This window comes from Sminthopsis crassicaudata, chromosome X (genome assembly GCF_048593235.1).
Source record: "Sminthopsis crassicaudata isolate SCR6 chromosome X, ASM4859323v1, whole genome shotgun sequence".
Taxonomy (NCBI): Eukaryota; Metazoa; Chordata; class Mammalia; order Dasyuromorphia; family Dasyuridae; genus Sminthopsis; species Sminthopsis crassicaudata.
Window position 1 is genome coordinate 25,834,105 of NC_133623.1, and position 22,344 is coordinate 25,856,448.

The window sequence follows — 22,344 nt, forward strand, 5'->3', positions numbered from 1 at the left end:
TCCTTTCCCCAAGAGATTGAGCCCTCACACAGTCACCCAGGCTTCTGGGGAATCAATCTCTTCTTTTAACTCTCTGGCCTATAGCTTATAATATGCATCTCTATGAAAGCTTGTTCCCCAAACAAATGGAAATTAAGTTTTTCACAGATATATTCGGGTCAGTGAGCAGAATACACTCTGGACATCAGATATTGTGGTTCTTACCTGTGAAATTGGATCCTTCTATCTCCAAACTCCTTTTTCTTTAGGTATACAAGGGGCCAGATACCTCCTTCTGTTTCACAAATTTCCAAACCAACTGTGAATATCGATTCCGGGTATGTGCTGGCCGACAATATCAACAAAATGGAGCGCTCCAGGAACTACTGGGAGCATACAGTCCCAGTACGGTATTCGCATCCGAAAAGAAAGAGATAGACCCGCCCCAGGATGACACAACGGCCGAAATTAAAAACAACAAAAGGTGTTTAACTGATGACCAGTTCGCTTTCATCTTGGTCGTGGCTTTTGCGGTCATCGCTGTTTTGTGTGCCGTTGCCATTCAGTACTTTCTCATCAAATAAATTAGGTGAAAATAGGTAGTAGAGTCTGTACATTTCTGGTTATTTGGCAAATTCTGTCTCAGATCATAGCTGAAGATGGTTGTGTGAGATTCATGTGTAGATCTCTTTCTCAAATGTCACTTAAAAGCTAGAGGTTATATAGGCGAAGCCTTGCCGTGGATAAGTAATTGGCTTTAAAGTAGTCCTGGATCTTTTAACCAGGTTTTATTAGTGCGAGAAAAGCAGAAGTACTGCCTTGATCTGTAACTGCTAGGCCCGGACATCCAACGTGCTAGACAAATAGATTTATGTCCGAGTCCTTTTAAGTACATTGGAGAAAGTGGTAGGAGTTTTTGGTTTCTTAAAAAAAAGATTTGATATAGTTTAGAATTTGTGAATTTTCAATGACAAGTGTTTCTTTTGAGCATAGTATTGTTACACAGAACACTTCTAAATCTTTTACTGAAAACATTGCCTGCTTTGATTTGTGGTTTTGTGAAATGAAAAACTTTACAATTTTGTTTTAATGTGGACATTAATACCATTTAAAGTACTTATGCGAGGGTACCAATCATTTTCAAACTTACCTTATGAGACATAGACAGAAATGTACTGTACACCTCAGACTACTTGTATTCTTCTGAAATATTGTCAAATGTGTCTTATAACCCTCGGTACTGTGATTTTTCAGAGTAACGTTTGCAGCATTTGCTAATCCATCTTGGCCCAGTGCTTCTGACAAAATGTCTGCAGCACCTGCTTCTTCGGGAGCAGGGGGCAGGTAAGAGAATGGGCACAGTCTTTTTAGGAGTACATTAATGACAAATTTACCCTTTTGAGTCAAAAGTTGAGCAAATGATTTCGTACCATTCTTAGCCTGAACAGAATCCACCATTTGTGTATGCCCCTGGAACGTAATTAAAATGATCAGATGGTTTTCGTGGAATAGCTTATGTTTTTAAGCTAGCATTTATAAAGGATTTTTTTTTAAAGATCTGCTCTTCAAAATAGATTTGCATCTTAATCTGTTACATTTTATCATTGTTAAATTACTTTGAGGATTCTGCAGAGAAGACACTATGTACTTTATATGACTGACTGGTCCTTCTCAAGCCTTTTAACGCAAATGTTTTTAAATTGTCTACTTCAAGGATTAGTTTGTGAATCTGAAAACTGAAAGCCACAAATTTTGAATGTTTTATGTTTCAATTAACTTTGACAACGAGATCATATGTTACAAATATTTCCATATTCTGTGACATTTTGTATCTTTCTGTGTGCATCGAGAATCACACTGGTTTGTAGCATGTTTTATAGAAGTAGTGTGCAGAACTTTAAATCTTTTAAAAGATAGAATTCAACATTTTCAGAATGTTGCTAAGATGGCAGCTGTTCAAAACAATTAAGGTTTGAGATTATAAGTGAAATGTGGAAAACATGCCAAAAGTTTCCTGTGAAAAGAGAGTATGGTGCCGCCTGAATTAACATTTTCCAAAGTACATGCATTGTGTATTGTATTTATTTTTTAAGTCCTGGAAAATGAATGTTTGAGTGTATTAGCAGCAGAACAGAACCATTTATTATACCATCGATGGCCTTTTCCCCATACTCGGTTTTACACAGCATTTCGGATGTTTGAAGAATTTGTCCTACCTTTTTTTCCTTAAAAAATTATAGAATTATCTGCCTTCGGCAAGTATCTAAGTCGCCCTAAAAGAAAAATGGAAAAAAAAAAAAAAGCTGCAATGAAAACAGAACCTGCTTAGAGAAAATTTTTTTTGAAAGGAAGAGATTTTATAGATTCAAAATTGGGCTAAGTACATCCTAAGCAAAATTCTAACTTCCTAGAAAACTGAAATGTTTTGCAATTGTCTCCGAAAGTACGTCTTGCAGAACTACAGAAAAAAAGTTGAGTAGATTTTGCAATGACAGACGTTCCAAATTGACACGAGTTCTCTCCTGCTTGTCTTTAATTCCCCTTGTATTGTAATTGGTTTAAAGTATCTCAAACTTATGTCAACACTGCCATACGCGTGAAGTAAATTGTAACTATGAAATAGATAATATATTTTAAATGGCCAATAAAAATTATAAAAATGATCCGGGTGTGCTTGTGATGCCTTTTATGCTGAAGACCGGTCTTCCTTTAAATCCTTGCTCTCCTCTAGTCTTCCCGACTCAATACATTGAATCATACATGACTCTCCCTCCCTTTCAGTCCACAAGTATTAAGTCCCTACTGTGTCCTAGGTATCATGTCTCTGGGGATATGAATACAAAGAAAGGAAATACTCCCAACTTCTCCTTTAGCATACATTCTAATGGAGGACACAGCAAGTACATATAAAAGGAAATTCAGAATGAGTATAAAGTTAATTTAAAAAAACAAAAAACCAAGCCTCTACCCCACGGTCTTCAGGGGAAACTGGTCTGGGAGGGATGGGGCATTAGCAGCTGGAGACAGGGCAGGGAGAGGGAGTTGGGAAAGGCTCCAAGAAGAACATGGTACCTGAGCCACATCTGTAGGAGCCAGAGGTAAGGAGGGAGGGCAGAGGGGCAGCCCACACCAAGGCCCGTGCCACAGGGAAGAACCCGGGGTTGGCCGGATCAGACGGTCCAGGAGGGCCAGTGATGAGACGGGAAAGAAAGGTTGGAGCCGCTTGTGGAGAACTTTAAGGGCTGAACAGAGGAGTGTGTGTTTTATCTTCAAGGCAACAGGAAGCCATGGGAGGAAGCTGATCACACAGGGGACTCACCTGCTCACATGTGCACTTAAGGGAAATTCCTCAGGTGTAGGGGGGCCCAGACCAATAAGGAGACTTCTGATAAGATAGACCTGCAGGGAAACTGGGAGAAGCCAGGGTCTGGGGCTGTAAGGCCAGAGGAGAATCTGGACTTGAATTTGATGTGATTTGGTGAGCCTGATGCTATAGGAACTGAATCAATGGTGAATTGTGAATGGTGATCCCTGGCCCCTCCACAAGTGCTACAGGGGGGAAACTATGCCTCCAAGGTGTTAGGGGATGAGTTCCTGTTATATCTTTGAACAAAGTAAATATTCCTTTTTAAAAGCTTTTCAAAGGCATAGAGAAGAGCTAATCCAATTCCAATTTATCAATGATGGACAGAATCAGCTCCACCCAGAGAAGGAACACCGGGAAATGAGTGTAAACTATTAGCATTTTTTTTGTTTTTCTCCCCAGGTTATTTTTTACCTTCCGAATGCAATTCTTCATTTGCAACAACAACAACAACAAAATTCGGTTCTGCACACATATATTGTATCCAGAATATACTATAACATATTTAATATGTATGGGAATGCCTACCATCTAGGGGAAAGGGTGGAGGGAAGGAGGGGAAAATTCGGAACCGAAAGGAGTGCAAGGGATAATGTTGTAAAAAATTACCTATACATATGTACTGTCAAAAAATGGTATAATTATTTAAAAAAAAAAAAAAGCTGTTCAAAGGGAGCGAGGGCACTTAGACTAATAAGAGTGAGGGAAGAACAATCTGTGGGAACATGAGCCAGGAGCAGAGATGAGTCAACCTATCTCCCGGGAACAGGTCCCCAGAACATCTCACATGGATGATGCCATTTTAGCTGGCCTAGGCAAGTACCAAAGCTCAGGTACAAAAATATGACTAAAGACAACTGAATTCAGATTAAACATAATGATCAACATTGATTCTATGATCCAAGATAAAACACATCTCCCTCCTCTTAGAAGATAAAAGAGGGAGGGGGAAGGCTATCGTTGCCAATTACCATAAACACTAACAAATATAGTCATTGTGTCAGCTTATTCTGAAATACAGTTCTTCATGGGAGAGGAAGAAAATAAAGAAACATACAAGATATAGTTCTAGATATAGTTTGACATGGGTCTAGAAATGCTACTCATAGCAAGACAAAGGAAAGAAATTAAAGACATGGAAATAAGGCAAAGGAGAGATAAAATTATCTATTTGCTGACCATAAAATGGCTTACTTAGAAAATCCTAGAGAATAAACAAAGAACTGAAATAATTAATGGCTTCAGTAAAGTAGCAGGAAACAAAATATACTCACAAAAATCCACAGCATCTCTATATGATAATAACAAAATTTAAGAGACAATATTTGAAATGTAAATCCCATTGAAAAAGAACTAAAAATGCAGAAAACACTTAGTGATCAATCTACCAAAGAATACTATTCACCTGAATGGCTCTGATTACCAAGTGCTCCTTAATGAAATAACTATTTAAATAGCTTGAAGAATATTCCATGCTCATAGCTGATCCATGCTACTGTAATAAAAATGCCAATGCAAACAAAGGTAATTTACTCTTTTACTGCTATAAAAATGAAGAATACTTTATGGAACCCAATTGAATAATATGAAAATGCATTGGAAAAGATCTAGAATATAAAGGGAAATGATTGAGGTAGAAATTAAGGGAAATGGTACTTTGAGACCTTGAAACATATTATAAAATCAATAGCAGTCATCAAAACTATTTGATATTGGTTGAAAAGAGGTAGATAAATGGAAGAATAGTAAAGGGAGAAACAGAAACAATACAACTAAGTAACTCAGTGTTTGATAAACCAGAAAACAAATAAATGACTTCAGAAAAAAAAAATTCTCTCTTTATGGCTATATTAACATTGTTTTAGATACATGTCTATATATGTGTAAATGCATATGTAAATATGTGTGTATGTATACAGATGTATGTGTGGAGGGTGGGTATAGGTGTGAATGAATATATAGATGTGTGTATGTGTGTGTATGTGTAAATATATAGAAATATATTATGTCTAGTATATATAAATATAACCATGCTTAACTTTAGCTTGCTTGGGGATGTGGGGAGGATGAAAAGAGGGAAAAAAAAGAATAAAGTAAAAAAGTGTGTGGCAGAGAACAAAAGAATAACCTACAAGAAAGCAAAGAAAAAGATTGGCACTCACGAATATATAATCTCTTCTACTGTTATATGTGCTTTCTTGAAATGAAAAGGAATTGTTACCTATTTTGAATCTTCCCTAATGTTCCTCCTGGCACATGACAATGTTTTGTTTGGTTTGGTTTTTTATAGTGTCCTTTTCTGTCTTTCTTTTTGTATTTTGGTTTTTTTCTTATTTTGTATTTAGTTTAAAAAAAAAAGACAAGAAAAGAACAAATTTAAAAATATAAGTTAGGAAAAAAATTCCCTCTTTTGAAGTCTGACAAACATTGGACTTAGACTTTATATTGTATTCCACAATACATTTTTAATGGATTTGTAACTTAATATTAAAGTTCATCTCATTTAAAAATTGGAAGAAAAACAGATCATCTGCTTTTCACAGTTATATGTAGGTTTGGAATTATGCAAAAAAGTGATAAAATATCTATAACTTCTGACCCAGTTACTGCACTACTAAGTGAAGATCATTAATAAGAAGATAATCCCCATATATACCTATATCTGTGTGTGAGTGTGTGTGTGTGTGTGTGTGTGTGTGTGTATCACACTACTTTTGGGATAGCAAATAATTAGAAACAAAAATGCCCAATGATTTCAAAATGACCGAATTATGGTACATGAACATAATAGAATATTACTGTGCTGTAAGAAATGACAAATATGAATGCACACAAGTCAATCAAATAAGTATTTATGCATCTAGTGCCATGCACTGTGCTAAATATGGGGGATACAAAGAAAGACAAAAAACAGCCCCTAATCTCAAGGAGCTCACAGTCTAATAGAAAAAACAACATGCAAATAACTAAGTACAAAGACAATATAAATAGGATAATTGGGGATAGTTCACAGATCAAAGTACCAGCATGAAGGGGGACTGGGAAATTGGGAAATACTTCTTGTAGAAGGTAGAATCAAATCTACAACAAAGAGAAGATCTAATTCAGTTCCAATTGATCAATGATGGACAGAATCAGCTACACCCAGAGAAGGAACACTGGGAAATGAGTGTAAACTGTTTGCACTTTTGTTTTTCTTCCCAGGTTATCTTTACCTTCTGAATCCAATTCTTCCTGTGCAACAAGAGAATTGTGTGCTTCTACACACATATATTGTATCTAGGATATACAAAACACATTTAACATATATGGTGATGCCTGCCATCTAGGGGAGGGAGTGGAGGGAAGGAGGGGAAAATACGGAACAGAAGGGAGTGCAAGGGATAATGTTCTAAAAAATGACCCATGCATATATACTGTCAAAAAATTTATAATTATAAAGTTAATTTTTAAAAAAGAAGGTAGAATCAAGATCTAATGTGAAGAACCAAGAAAATGATATACATGATAACTACAACAATGGATATGGTGGGGGGAGGGAAAAGGGGGGGAAGCAAGCAAAAAACAATTCAAAGCAAATGTTACAAAATTACAAAAAGAGCAAGTATGACACCTAAAAGGGATTTGAGAATACATCTCCATCCCATTCTTGCAGAAGTAAGAAGTCTGTGATTATGGTATACTATATGCATTTTTAAACCTTTTCAATATATTTATCAATTTTGCTGATTTTGTTTCTCTTCTTTTTCTTTTTTTGCATTAAAAAAAATTACTTGTTATATAGTACTACTTGCCATCTAGGGGAGGGGATGAGGTAAAGGGGATGGAAATTAGAACCACAAGACTTTGCAAGGATACATGTCTGTTAGGATTACCAGGTGAGTTCCAGTTGATCAATGATGGACAGAAATAACTATACCCAGAGAAGGAACACTGGGAAGCGAATGTAAATTGTTAGCACTACTGTCTATCTACCCAGGTTACTTATACCTTCGGAAGCTAATAATGTGCAACAAGAAAATGGTATTTACACACATATATTGTATCTAGGTTATATTGTAACACATGTAAAATGTAAGGGATTACCTGCCATCGGGGGGAGGGAGTGGAGGGAGGGAGGGGATAATTTGGAAAAATGAATAAAAAAATAAAATATTAAAAAAAAAAAAAAAAAAAAAAAAAAAAAAGGATTACCAGGTGAGAACTCAGATTGTCTGGACAGTGACAAGGTGAGAATTCAGGTTGACTTGACAGTTCTCTGGCTCAGACCTGTAAAGGGAGTTTACACCTTAGAATTCTAAGAGGAGCAAGTTCATTGGTTGGAGTACTTCTTCCCAGAAGCCCTTGCATTATCCCACGCCCATTCTCTGGGAGGATAAAAAGAGGCAACATTGAGCTTGGAAAGCAGTCTGGACTGGGGAAGGACAAGGGCTGGAGGACAGCACTCCAGGAAGAGGAGAAGTCTCTGCATTACATCAGGCCACTGTCAAGTCAACCTGAGTTCTCACCTTGTAATTGTCCAGACAACCTGAGTTCTCACCTAGTAATCCTAACAAATGTCAAAGAATTATCCATGCATATATTTTTAAAAATAAAAAGCTTTAATAAAAAATATTATTTGTTATATTGGCTGTTTCTCCAGAGGGAAGGAGGAAGAATATGGGAGAATTTTTGGTGCTGTTTTAAAAAAGCTATCAATAATTAATTTTATAATTATAATAGTTATTTTTGTTTTCATTCAGCCTAAAAGTATGGTGGCCATTCATGGGCCTGATCTTACTATTGATCAGCTTAGAAGCTTTCAATTGCTCCATCTGCAACCTGAGCCAATTCATCCTTCCTTAGACAGCCTAGTGGCCCTGTGCTCTTGAGAGCTCATCATCCTGATGTCAGACTTAGTGTGAATATCTAATCCTATTCCGCAGCTCACAACTCCCTGAACTCAAGGAATCCCTATCGGCTTTGGCTTCCTAGTATGAGTATCACAAGTATGTGCTACTATAGCAAAAATTGAAATTTTCTCTAGGCATGAATCATGTCTTCCATGAGAACAACACTGGTGGGTCTGAGACAGCGGAACGTGTCTGTAATCAGACAAAATAATGGCACTGACAGAGTTGGGGAGGGACCGCCTCAGTGGCAATGAATAACCTTGGTATTACCTGGAGTGAATATATTAAAAAAAAAAAAAAAAACTTTAGCTGAGATGTTTGTAAGAGTGAATCAGAAAAAGCCTCTGCTAAGGTTGTCTCAAATGCTGTTCGGTACAAAGGAGAAAAGCTTGCTGAACTCCTCTTCAGGATGCAGCAGCACTTGTAGAGATGGATGCTGATGGACACAGTGCATCCTGGGAATGCAGGAAAAATTAGATTGCAGTGGCTGAGCCTGGACTTACACATCACAGATACGCAGCCACAGGCACCATTCCCAACAATGTCTAAAAAGTATGACAGGTACTCTTTAACTTAGGTTAATTTATTATGACAGGCTCAGTCTTGGCTGACTCTGGATCATCTTCTCAAATGCTGGCCACTAAGGTAAAGCAAAGAGAAAGTGCAGAGCTACAGGCAATGTCCCAGAGACAATCAAGTGGGAGAAATATGCAAAACTTTTCTCCACTGAGATGTAGAGGACAAGGGGAATGAAGGGCGTGAAAGCTTGCCACAAGAATACCTAAAGCAGGTAATCAATGGAGTAAAAGGCTCGTTCTGTTATAATTGTAGATTTGAGAGAAATACACACTAATTGTAGTGACAGAAAAGCCAAATTGTTTATATTAAAAATTATGCCTTTTCAATTTCAATAAGACTTGTGTTGGAAAGAGCCATCTTTCCACATATCCAGAGAAGTATGGAGACTTTTTGTGGATCAAAGCAGTATTTTCACTTTTTTTTTTGGTGGTGGTAGTATTTGTTTGCTTGGATTTTTTTCCTTGTATTTTTTCCCCTTTTGATCCGATTTTTCTTAGATAGCATGACGAATATGGAAATATGTTTAGGAGAATTGCACATGTTTAACTTATAGTGGGTTGCTTGCTGTCTGGGGTGGGGAGGGTGGAAGAGGGGAGGAAGGGAGAAAAATTCAGAACACAAGGTTTTGCAAAGGTGAATGTGGAAAACTATCTTTGGAGGCAGCTAGTTGGTACAGTGGATAGAGCACCAGCCCTGAAGTCAGGAGGACTTGAGTTCAAATTTGGTCTCAGGCACTTAACACTTCTTAGCTGTGTGACCCTGGGCAAGTCACTTAACCCCATTTGCCTTAGCAAAAAAAAAAAAAAAAAACAAACAAAAAACTATCTTTGCATGTATCTGGAAAAATAAAAGGCTATTATTTTAAAAATGATGCCTTCTTTTCCAGTTTCAGCAAACTAAATCATGGTTGGAGGAGGTCATTCAGGAAAAAATTCACCCTCTTCCTCAGTTCCACCTGGATTCATAGGTCTTTGTTAAAGAAGTAAAAACTTTAAAAATTAAGTATGTTGTATATGATCTATATCAAATTGATTACTGTCTTGGGGGGAAAGGAGAGAGGGAAATAATTTGGAATTCAAAATTTGATTTTAAAAAAATGAATGTTAAAAATTGTCTTTATATGTAATTGGAAAAATAGAAGACTATGAGAAAGGCAAAAAACAGGAATGGGTAGAAGAGAGAAGAAAGACATTTTGGACAAGGAATATGATATGAATAAAGACATGGATCAGAACGGAAAAAAGAAAAAAATAAAAGCAATAATTTTTGTTTTTACCTCAAAAAATTGTGTTGTACTGCAGTGCTGTACTAAATAGTATATGTCAAAACACTATAATTCTCTAATATTCTTATGACAGCCATTTAAGGAAAGTACCTTTAAAGCCTATGACATTCAGAAAAAAACTGGAAAATTCTTCTATCTATATTGGAAGACATCAAAAGCCATCTTAAAGAAGTACTGGCCAATGGCATCATCACAGAATCCAGCGGCCTTTATGCATCACCCATAGTGACGGTGCTTCAGAAAAATAGAAAGACACAGATACATATAAGTTACCAGACTATGAACAAAAGAATGAAAGTGGACCAGGGCACTATGCCACAGATGTCAGATTCACTGGATAATATTCTTGGAATTGCATAGTGGATACTACCAGATTCTTACATCTGAGAAGCACATATGCCCAAAGGTATCTCAGAGGTACCATAATCCAACAGCTCACGGAGAAAGTAGCTGGGGATATGAACTACCTGGAAGTGTTATGATACCTAGAGGAAAATATGATCTTCAGTAAGGCAGTAGTAGAACAAATGTGACAAGGAATTGAATGAAAATTTTAGATCAGCAGGAGGAAGCTGGTGTGTAGCTGTCAACTGACAAATGCCAACCCTGCAGAGCTTCTGTCAAGCATTTGGGCCCCATCCTGGTCCAACAAGGAGCACTGACCCAAAGGAGGTAGAAGCTCTTTTGACATGGCTATGGCCATAAAATCTTAGGGACTTGATACCTTTCCTGGGTTTGATGGTATTTTCCCATTTGCTACTACAGCTAAACCACTGAAAGACCTCACTCATGATAAGAAGAGACCAGAACCAGAAAAGCAAAACTTAGGTCTTCAAATCTACAAGGCCTTTTGGAGACAAATGGACAAACAAATATGCCAAAACCTTCAAGAACATAATCAACCATGTGACTCATTTGTCAGTATCAGCCTGTATAGACCTTCACACAAATGCCAGTTTAGGAGATTTGGAAGCTATTCTGTGACAAGAATTATGGCCACCAGAAACAATGAATCTTATTACTCTGCTAGTTTGTTTCTTGATTTTGAAGTGAGCTACTGCTGAGAAATTTCAAAATAAGAGACAGAGAGACACTCACAGAGACACCCAGGGAATCACAGAGAGATACACAGAATCACAGAGAGAGAGGAGGGAGGCAGAAGGGGGGAAGGAGGGAGGGAGAGGAAGTGAGGAAGAAACAGAAGGGAGGGACAGAGAGAGAAACAATTTGAAAAAGCAAAACTCCAAGTATGGGTTAATTACTGGAGTTCACTGATTTCTATTTCTATTTTGGCCAATATTAAGTTAGATGCTGATTGTCAGAGATGGATGGTAGAACTGATTAATTATGAATTGAGAATATCCTACAGGTCTGATAAAATCTGTGGATGTGCATGCAGATACATTGTCTAGATTGCTACATTTACCAGCAGAGAACTTATAGAGTAAAAACAAATGACTGATGAAAGACTAAGAAAAGTGATGAAAGCAAAAAAGCAAGACAATAATTTAAGCATCTTGGGTTCCAGACAGTAGAAGGTACCTTAGTCCCAAGACCCTAGTGAAAAGTTGAAACTGGATGATGAAATACTGGATCCGACAGAGACCAAGTCCACAAAACTGAACAGAAAGACTCTGGGTGCCATTCAAAGCAGACTATCCAATAGTCATAAATGCCTTAACTCATGACTATGGATTTAAAAAGGACCCAAGAGTTGGTAAGAATTAGATTTTTACTGGTTCCAAATTACTACAAGTGTCAACAAGAAACATAAAATTTCTGTCAGATGTGTACAAAGAGCATCATCAACTCATACTACACATTTGCAGAATGTAAGTACTGCCAAGTTCTTTGGAAGTTGACTGCACTGTCTTTCTCTGGCAAGAGATAGCAAAACTGTAAGTCACATTTTAGTGATGGCCGACCAATTCACCAGGTATGTATAAGTATACCCAACCAAAAACCAGAAATATCTATGGTTGCCAAGTATTTTGGGAAAAGTATTTTTCTATATATACATTTCCTGCCAGGATTTACTCTGATCAAGGTAAAGACCTTGAGAGCAAACTGCGCAAGAAATGTTGGCCTTGGCAGGTTTTTTAATTTTTCAAACTACACTTACCATCTACAAGAAGATCCATAGGCTAAATGTTTTAACATAAACAGCTGAACACATTGAGAATGTTGAGATCTGAAAAATAAAACAAAAACAACAACAACAACAAAAAAAACTCAGTCATGTCCACCTATATCATGTCTCGTCCATGCATACAATCCCATCAGGAATGATGATAGTCTTTATAACATACTTGCTCATGTTTGAGATACTTTGTATAATATTTGTATTTTAGTATCTCAGGGAAGGATATGACGCTAACTACTCCCACTCAGTATATCAATTGAGAGAGAAGCCTGCTAATTAACCAAAGCTTCAAATCACAAGAACTATGACAGAAATAAAACATATTATTACACTCAAGTGTGCTGTCAAGACCTTAGATAAGGAGACAGAAACCTCATGAGGGACTCACAAAAGTAGCTGAACAATAGAAGGACTAACCCATACTCATCCATTTACAGAGAACGGAGAGTGGCCTGTTAAGATTATTCACTGCAACCACTTGTTACTCGTAGTAGAATTCACTGTACTTTCTAATGAGCAGGTGGGAAGAAAGATGGCTCCTCAAATCAATGAATGCTAACCAAAATAAACTGTCCATGAGTGGCACAAAACCTTTCTGATCCAAACACAGGCACTGATGGTGATTTTCCAGTGAAGATGACACCATGTACTATTAAAGGACAGGAGCCCATCAGCAACTCCTTTCTCACCTAGAACTGCCCCAGAGACTCACACAGCACGGATTCAATCCATGGGGCAGAAATATACTGGCAGCCAGTCTTCCTCTACTGTCAGCATATATATGTACAAGTCTATAATGGTCCATATGGTCAGCAGCCCATGCCAACTATTAGCTCAGATGTAGGAACAGAGATATGTCAGGGACAAAGATACTAGATCCCTTAGACTTGTCACTAGACTGATTTCACAGGGAACCTGAAGGAACAAGTAACAAGGCTAGAGATTGCCCATATGAAATGTGCCTTGGATATAATTACATGTTTACATGTAATGCTCGTAATTGCATGTTTGAGTATGCTTATTTCTTTTTTTGCTATTATTTTCACTTGACTGTTTTGTGTTGTGTTCATTCTTCTCCTTGCTCTACTTCTGACGTTCCTGGACTTCAAAATCATGCCTCAGCTACTCTCTCATCCTGGCTCTTCTCTCAGTACCTGAAATATCCAGCTACATAGACAGCCTTTTCACTCTGGAACACGCCTCCCTAGCCTGGCACCTTTCTCCTATTGCTGCATTTCTTCAGGGGCCTCCGTTTTGCCTTGACAAAGGCTTCACAAAGCATGAAGGAAAGATTTCAGCATCTAGCTGGGGAGCACATGGGGCAGAGATCTAGGTCAATGAACCATGAATTGCTCAGTGTGAAGAGAGGCTGAGGCACCTTGAGATCTAGCCCCAAAGGAAACCACAATCAGAAGGGAGGGAGTCAGAGAGTAAGCAATAAGGGAAAATAAGGCAGTAAAGAATGAAATTACCAAAGATTTTAGGAAGGAAAAAACTCACAGACCCTGCATATAAACAGATAAATCAAGAAGAAAAGCAGTAACAGAAGAATAAAGCCTGCAGATCTAGTAATCAATTTCAGGCATCTGTGAACAAATCCTGCAAAACAAAGGAAAATGATCTGACACTTAACAAGACCTAGGACCCTGTGGAGAACATGTAACCATAACACACTGTTCCTGAATGTTTAAAAAATAAATGAAAATTATGAGATCAAAATTTATTTCTTATACAGTAAAAATAATGAGTAGGATAGAAAAATGGAACCTGAGATGGCCAGTCTCACTAAAGAAACAAAAGAGAGAATTCAATATTGGGAATTCAAAAACATAGAACTAAAAAACAATCTAGAAGAAAAGTAAAGCAAAACATTAAGAGAAAATATGCTTACTATACAAGAAAAACATATTGATCCTGAAGATAGGATACATAGAGACAACCTAAGAATCACAGATCTTGCAAAAGCATGGGACAAAAAACCTTAATACCTCAATATAGGAAATAATGAAGAAAACTGCCCAGAAATTCTTAACATAGAAAATGAAATTCTAAAGAATTCACAAATTGCCTCCAGAAAAAAAAACAAAAACAAAACAAAAAACCTCCAAGGTTGAAAACTCCAAAGCACATAATGACTAAATTTAATAATAATTAAGTTCAGAAACAACAAGTTCTGTACGTTATCAGGAGAAAGACCTTCAAATACAAATGAAAGGACATTCAAAAAAGAACAAGATCATTCTGTACCCATTAGAAAATGCAGAAAGGAACTGAATAATTTGTTCTGAAGAGTAACAGAGCACAGGATGCAGCCCAGGGTGACCTATCATGCAAATCAGAGCTTAACTATAAAGGCGGTGGGGGGGAAGATAGATGTTCAATAATAATGAAGAATTTTAGCAAGAAAACCACAAGTGAAGAGATTATTTGCTGAAATATTCCAAACAGAAATGGAGGGGGGAGTGAATAAATTGTACAGACTATGACAGCAAGAGTAAAAGAATAACAAAAGAGACCAATAGAGGCTTCTTTGTAATAGTATACAAGAAGATAAAGGTGAAGGTGAAATCTGGTGGAGATGACAGTGAAAAGGCAGATGGGAGTACCATGAACAGGACCTGGTGACACCCTACCTACAAACGAGTCAATGCTTCTTCCGTTACAACATGGAAGGGTACAGAAAAATAGTGGAGGGAGCAGAAGGATAGAGAAGCATATGTAATCCACCAGTCAAATCAAGGGCTAACAATGAGGGGATGATGATCTCTGTGGTCTCAAAAAAAGAAGAGTCTAGAGGGAAATGGTTAAGGAAGGGGGGGGGGGAATGAAAAGGAAGGGGAAAGAAAGAAGACCTTACTTTGAAGTGGGAGAAAATTACACTGATAAATTCATCTATGGGTAGAGATAATCACTGAAGGGAAATAAGGACCTTATACTGCATGAGGCCTAGGGGATTTGGAGCTTGAAAAGTCTACTTATCCTAAAGTGAGATGAGAGGAGTTAGAACCTCTGGGGGCAACTGGCATCCTCCAGGAGTGACAGAGCAAAAACCACAAAGATGAGATTTCCAGGTGAATGGGGGGGGGGGGAGGAAGGGTCAACAGAGAAAGGTATAGATCCACATTGTATCATATCTGCAAGGATGGGGTGAGGGAAGCAGCCCTACCCACGGGTCACTGGCCTCTCTGACACCTGCAATAATTGCACTATTCTGGGAGTGAAGCATAATGGAAAAGGCAGAGGTATGAATTTCATGGAAGAGAGAACCTAGAATGGATACCATGTAAGTTTTGACTGCATGAGGAATACAGAGGAAAAAAGAGACCAGATGATAATAGGAGTCATGAATCAGAAATAAGGGTCTAGAGCAGACAGAGAAAATAGATGGTGAAGAGAGTGAAAGCAATTTCTAAAAAGGGGTACAAAATGACATCTTAAAAACTAATGAATAAGGACTATTGAAAGAAAGGAGAGGAAGGAAAAACCACTTAACTTAGAGAGGAACAAGGGAAGAACTATAAAATCAGATATAAAGTAGGAAAGAAAAAGAAACTAATAAACAAAAGCTTAAAGAAAGGGGGTACCAAATAAGGAAAGGGTAACAGGAACGGAGGAAAGAGAGCCTAAGAACAGGGTCATCTTAAAATGAAAAGATTAAAGTAAAGTAACTGAAGAAAAGTAATAACACTGTGTTTACAGCAGAAAAAGGAGGGGGGGAAATTTTAAGTTGAAAAAATTTAGAAACAGATGGCGAAAAACATAACCCTAACTCTTATGACTTTAAATTGAATGGCTTAAGCAATCCAATAAAATGAAAAAAGAGTGACAGATTGGAGAAGAAAACAAAACCCACAATCTGTTAGCTTGAAAGAAACACATTTTAAAAACAAAGAAATACATAACATAAAACTGAGGGGTGGGAACAAATTTACTATGCATCAAGTGAATCCAAAAAAGCAGGAGTTGCCATCATACTATCAGACAAAGCAAAAACAAACATTCAAAAGATAAAAAGGGATAAACAAGGAAACTATATTATGCTGAAAGGAACCATAGACAGCAAACCAATATGTATTAAACTTATATGCTCCAAATGCCTTAGTATTCAACTTCACAAAAGAAACATTATTTGAGCTTCAAGAAGACAGACAGTAATACAAGAGTATCAAGAGACTTCAATATCCCTCTGTCGGTTTTGTATTAAAAAAAAAAAGCCTAACAGGTTAAACAAAAGGGAAAATATGGAACCGAACAAATCCTGAAGAAACTTAAAAGATTTATGAAATCTTCTAAGTGGAACAGCAAAAAAATTCATATATACATACATATTTTTTTCTTAGTACCACATGGATCTTTTAGAAAAATTGACATGTACCAGGGCATAAAGATATTGCAAAGGTAAAAAGGCAGAAAGAGATAATATTTTAGACCAAGAATATGAACCGTAACATACACAGAATTATAGAAATTGGCTGAGGAAGCACAAACAAAAGATACAAACACAAATTGAGATTTAGTGAAATCATAAACAATAAATAGGTCAAAGAACAAATCACAGAAACAATTAATAACTAAGTAAAAGAAAATGATAATGTTGAAACAGCACATTAAAATTTCTGACATGCAGCTAAAGCACTTCATTGGGGGACTCCTAGCTTTACAATCGTACATTAACAAAATACAAAAAGAATTAATCAACTCAATATGTAATACTGTGTTAAATTTAAAACATACTTTAAAAATAATATCTATCACAAAATTCAAATTTCATGCTCAATCTTATTTTCGTTTTCCTATTCCTTTTATATAGAAATGTTCATGTTTGTTAAATTCCTAATTTTAAAAAAATCAAATTTAAAAGGAAAATGTATTCTTTAATGATTAACAGTCTGTACTTTTATAAGGATGTTCAGAATGTTCTTTGGAAAAAACTATTTGGCACTGGTTTAAAAAAAAAAAAGAGAGAGAGAGAGAGAGAGAGAGAGAGAGAGAGAGAGAGAGAGAGAGAGAGAGAGAGAGAGAGAGAGAGAGAGAAAAGCAGATTAGTGGAAAAGATCGCCAGATAATGAATAATCAGAAACAAATGATCTCAGTAGTTCAGTAGTCAACTCCAAAATGTAAATTACTTGGGAAAGAACCCCTTGTTTAACAAGAACTGGTAAGAACACTAAAGCAGTTTAAATGAAATTTGTTTGAGACCAACCACTTATACCATATGCCACAAGAAACTACAAATGGATATATGACCTGAATATGAAAGGCCATACTGCATCAGGCACCTTTCACAGCTAGGAATAGGAGAATTCTTGGGGGTTTTTTGTAATTTTTTTTTATTTTTGAAAATCAGAATATAAAAAGTATAGCAAAAAAGGATTATATATAAACTGAAACTTTCTATATAATAAATTCAACATGTAACTTTCAAGCTGTCCTGCTTGTCTGTGTCACCTCCTGAACTTCCTTCTGTTTTCCTGTGCAATTTTCCAAAATGCTTCAATATCCTCTTATCTCTTTCCTTTTCTTTTTTCCTGGCAACATTAACATTCACTACCATCTCCCACTAAATCCCTCTCTCCAATGGGAAAAACAGGCACACAACAACCAAGAACAAGACCCAGGTAAGCACAATCAGGCAAAGCAAAGGCCCACATTGGGGTTATTCAAAACTCTGGGTGTTATTCGATGCCATGAGTCCATGACTTGTAGAAGAGGAAATAGCCCAACATGCCTCACCACTGGCCCAAAGGAATTCTAGTGAATCACTGCACTGACCAGATTTATTAAGTCTTTCAAAGGTTATGTGTTTGTTTGTTTGTTTTTAATTTATAATGATATTGTTACTATATAAACTGTCTTCCTAACTCTGTTCATTTGGTTCCACCTAAGTTCAGACACCTCTACTCCATGAATCTATGTCTTTTTGTCATTACTTACAACTGAAATAAGCCATTCTGGAGTGAGAATTCTTGGCCAAACAAGGGATGGAGACAGGGACAAAAGAGAAAGCAAATAATGTTGGTGATATGAAATTTTAAAAGAATTTTATAGAAATGAAATTGAGAAACTAGTGTAAGAGTGTAAACTAGCAGATTAGGGGGAAAAAACAGCAACTTTACATCAAGAAGCTCTGATAAAGGCTTAATTTCCAAGATACATAGTAAACTCAGGAATATGAGGCCAAAAACCATTCCCTAAAACTAAGCCCAGAGTGCTTCAGTGTCAAGGCAAACTAGGGAGTACAAAGCAGATCTGGGATTCTAATTCTAATTCCTCCAGCTTCAAATACAGTATTCTTTCTATAATCATAATAACTTGTGATTCTCTAGCACTCAAATGGAAATAAAGCACTTTTCCTTACTAAAAAACAAAAATCCGAACTCTTATGACATAGATGGTACAAATGTTATCCACATATTCCATATGAGGGAATTGGGGCTACATGACTTGTGGGCTATATATCTAGTGAATAGCTTTACCAGGATTTGAATTCAAATTTAGCAGATTTTCCACTCCAGAAAAATGTTTGTTTGTTTGTTTTGTTTTGTTTTGTTTTACAATACAGTGATCAATCCAAAAGGCACCAAAAAAAGTCTATTACTTCTCTGACTCCAAAGAAGGGCATGGACAATCAGTTAATTGCTGAATCAAGATAAATCTTTTGACAACTTTTTGGCACAAGAATGGGTAAGGGCTTGAATTCCTAGTCTAAGTAAATTAGTTATAAGTCACAGTTGGGCTTTGATCTCCTTTTAATATGTCACCTTCCAGCATTCCCAGTTTTCTCTAGTTCAAATGAAGTATGATGTTTCATAGGCTGGCAATTGTATCTTGAGCTTCCCAGAACAGCTCAGAATCAACTGATTTTTTTTTTTTTTTACAATGTGTCAGATATAGAAGTAGCAATAAGTAGCCAACATGAGTTGACCATAGTGCAAATGGTCTCAGACTGTGGATTATGTTTAAACACTTACCTAGTTGCTGTTTGACTCATTAGTGAGGGTCCTACAGCACCCTCTCAGGTTCTGTCTTCCTTCCTTCTCCCTTTTTGGAGAGTGGCAAGATCTTCCAGTGGTACCACTTGATCATCTGGATTACAAAAGTTACACAGGATTGTTATTTGTTGATTTTTAAAAAAATAAATAATGTTATTCATAGTTTTTCATTATAACTACTTGTTGCAAATGAGCAAGCACATTTTGGGGAATCTGAACTTGTAATTTCACTAAGGGAGGAAAAGTCTACCAAAGCAAATGGTGTACATTTTTCTTTTAGGGAGCTGCCCAAGGCAAAAGGCTAAATGATTTATCCAGGTTCTCATAGTCAGCATCACAGGTTATTTGGTACTAGTCTGTTTGTAGGTACTTAAGTAGTATATTTAATTGAAATGAATCATAGGATAAAGAGGGGATCGAGCTTTAGGGATTTTAGTTCTAGAATTACACATCCGGAGCTAAGAAATCAGAATCCATCAAGCCCAATACCTTCATTTTACAGAAGAAAGTATGGCCCACCGAAGAGAACCAAATTCCCTGAAGTCACATAGCTTAATAAGTATCAGATGGCAAATCTGAATCCAGGGTCTCTCTCATTCCCAACACAATAGTTGGTTGTTGTTTTTTTTTCCACCACTCTTACCCCAACTGCTTGGTCACCTTAGAAATCTTGCAGTATTTTGTTTTCTTTCTCATTTTTCTCCTCTTTAATCTGATTTTTCTTGTGCAGCATGATAAATGTTGCAAATATCTATAGAAGAATCGCACATGTTAAACCTATATTGAATTATGTGCTGTCTAGGGGAGGGAGTGAGAGAAAAAAAATTTGAAACATAAGGTTTTATAAGGGTGAATATTGAAAACTACACATATGTTTTCAAAATAAAAAAGCTTTAAATAAAAAAAGAGAAATCTTTTGGTGCAAAACTGAGCAACGCTTTAAGTCAGAGAAATGGTGTCAGGGTGCAATTAAGACAAGTAAGTGCAAGTTGGAGGTTGACATATTATTATTTATGTCCCCTGGTAAATAGTATAGCAAGAGACTGCTTCTATTGGAACACTATTTCATGCTTCACCCCCTGTACCTCTTCTCTCTGCTCCCACTTCTGAAACCAGGATTAAATCAACTCTCCCATTATTCCCAGATGGTAGCTAACAGTCTGCACCCTTATGACCCCACTCACCATTGCTATAAACTTCCACACTGAAGAACCTCTCCCTGGCACCACTGATTTCCCATGTGTGGTATTTTCCCCAATTAGAATATAAACACCTGGAGGGTGGGAACTGCCCTGGTTTTATATCTCCTACTCTTAGGTGTTTGGCACATAGCAAAGCTTAATAAATGATTTTTCTTGTGTTCCTTGTTGGCACTCAACTATCATCCCTACCATTTTTCACCAGTCACCAGCTTCTGCAAATGGAAGGTTGAGAAAAATCAAGGAAAATGTGGCTAGAGAGGAAGACAAAACCGTTCCCTCCAGCTTTTGTGACATCACCCTCTATTGGACATTGCCTCATCTGTGTTAGGAGTATGGGAGGGAATGGCAAATGCCAAAGATAGAGGAGAGATGGTGTAGTAGAAAAGCGCTTACTCTCTAAATATCATATGTATCTAATTATTTCTATTTCCTCTATCTCATTAAAATGTGAAATCCTGGGAGGCAGGGATTATTTTTGCCTTTCATGGCAACCCTAGTGCTTACTCTAATGCCTGTTAACATAGAATGTATTTAATAACGTAATAGTGGACTGCAACTCAGATTTCTAACCATTCTGACAACTATCTACAAATCTGCTAAGAGATCTCTTTCCTTAAATAGACTTACAACTGGCAAGAGTAGGACAGTCGAAGAAAGATTTCAAGTTTACTTACATAGGGTGTCTCAAACGGCTTGGTGCATTTTTTTCAGTTTTTTTTTTTTTTTTTTTTGTGGGGGGTGTTCTGCACAAAGACTTTCGGGACACTTTGTATAAAGACCCATCAGGTGTGCTCATGTTGTCACTATCACATTACTTTAAACCATCTACCTTCATCTCTCATATGTGATTAAGTAAACAAGTCATATTTCCTGAGTTGTTTTCTTATCTTCTTCCTCTGCTAAGCTTTAGTGAGTTTCCCTAAAGTCCTAATATAAGGGCACTAAAAATTTTTGGACATTCTATACTATGTCTCTATTTCCACAAAGCTACAGATAAAATGGAAGATGGGGATGTAGATCAAACAAGATATAGAGATGTCGTTTAAAAAACACCTCCCACGAGAAAATTACACAAGGAACGAGATTTGAAAGGATGAAGCCTTAATTCAGAATGGCCAAGCAGCTTTACACTAGCAAAGGTGTGGGGGATTTCGCATCAGCCCGCCTCCATTAGGAGTGCAGCTGGTTTAGATCTGAGCTGTGCCACTAGCTCGTTTTGCTCCTAAGGATGGCGTTTATGGAAAGGTGCGCCATGATTTGGGAGCTCCACAGTTAGTCTGGGTTATGACGCCTTGTCGCATACAAGGTAACTAGCTAGCTGGCTTCGCCCCCCACCCCTATGACACACCCCGCCTACCCCCTCCACCCTGGGAGCGCGAGCCCGCCGCTGCCTAGGCTGCTCCTTCCCTCTCAGCATCCTCCCTGGGCTGGGGGAGGAATGCGACCCCAACCCAAGGACTAACCGAAGGCCCTATGGTGCATTAAGAAATAGGCGTGGGGGGCCTGGGGCCGCTAGGGCTCGAGGGCCGTAGGTACGCACCATACTGTTTGACTGATGGGGGGGGGGGCGGGAGGAGGAGGGAGCGAGCAGGGCCCCCAAAGACACGTTCACTTCCTCCGTCTCCTCCTCCTCCTCCTTCTCCTCCTTCTACTCCTCCTCCTCCATCTCCTCCATTTCCATCTCCTCCTCCTTCTCCTCCTCCTTCTCCTTCTCCTCCTCCTCCTCCTCTTCCTCCTCCTCCTCCTCCTCCTCCTCTTTCTCCTCTTCTTCTACCTCCATCTCTACCTTCATCTCCTCTTCCTCTTCCTCCTTCTCCTCCTCCTCCTCGGTTGACCCCAGTCAGTTTCTGGGGTTTTTCTTTGCTTTCAAAGAAGTCCCGTTAAGGGAACAGAAGCGCCGCCGCCCCT

The 22,344-nt window shown here is 37.6% G+C and overlaps 1 protein-coding gene and 1 long non-coding RNA gene across 9 annotated transcripts in view; one reads left to right on the forward strand and one right to left on the reverse strand.

Annotated features, from left to right (window-relative positions):
• LOC141548340 (fibronectin type-III domain-containing protein 3A-like) overlaps nucleotides 1-2,642 on the forward strand; it is a 75,769-nt gene extending 73,127 nt beyond the window's left edge. For all 8 annotated transcript variants that reach the window (XM_074277146.1, XM_074277149.1, XM_074277147.1 and 5 more), the window contains one exon: nucleotides 249-2,642. In XM_074277146.1, the coding sequence (XP_074133247.1) occupies nucleotides 249-563 (315 nt within the window). In that variant the 3' untranslated portion in view covers nucleotides 564-2,642. The remainder of the gene's footprint in view (nucleotides 1-248) is intronic.
• Nucleotides 2,643-11,211: 8,569 nt separating this feature from the next.
• On the reverse strand, nucleotides 11,212-22,328 carry LOC141548347 (uncharacterized). Its single transcript, XR_012483907.1, has 3 exons — nucleotides 22,223-22,328; nucleotides 19,214-19,328; nucleotides 11,212-12,290 (listed from the first exon to the last, which is right to left on the reverse strand). It is a non-coding gene; the product is annotated as an uncharacterized LOC141548347 (long non-coding RNA).
• Nucleotides 22,329-22,344: the final 16 nt, after the last annotated feature.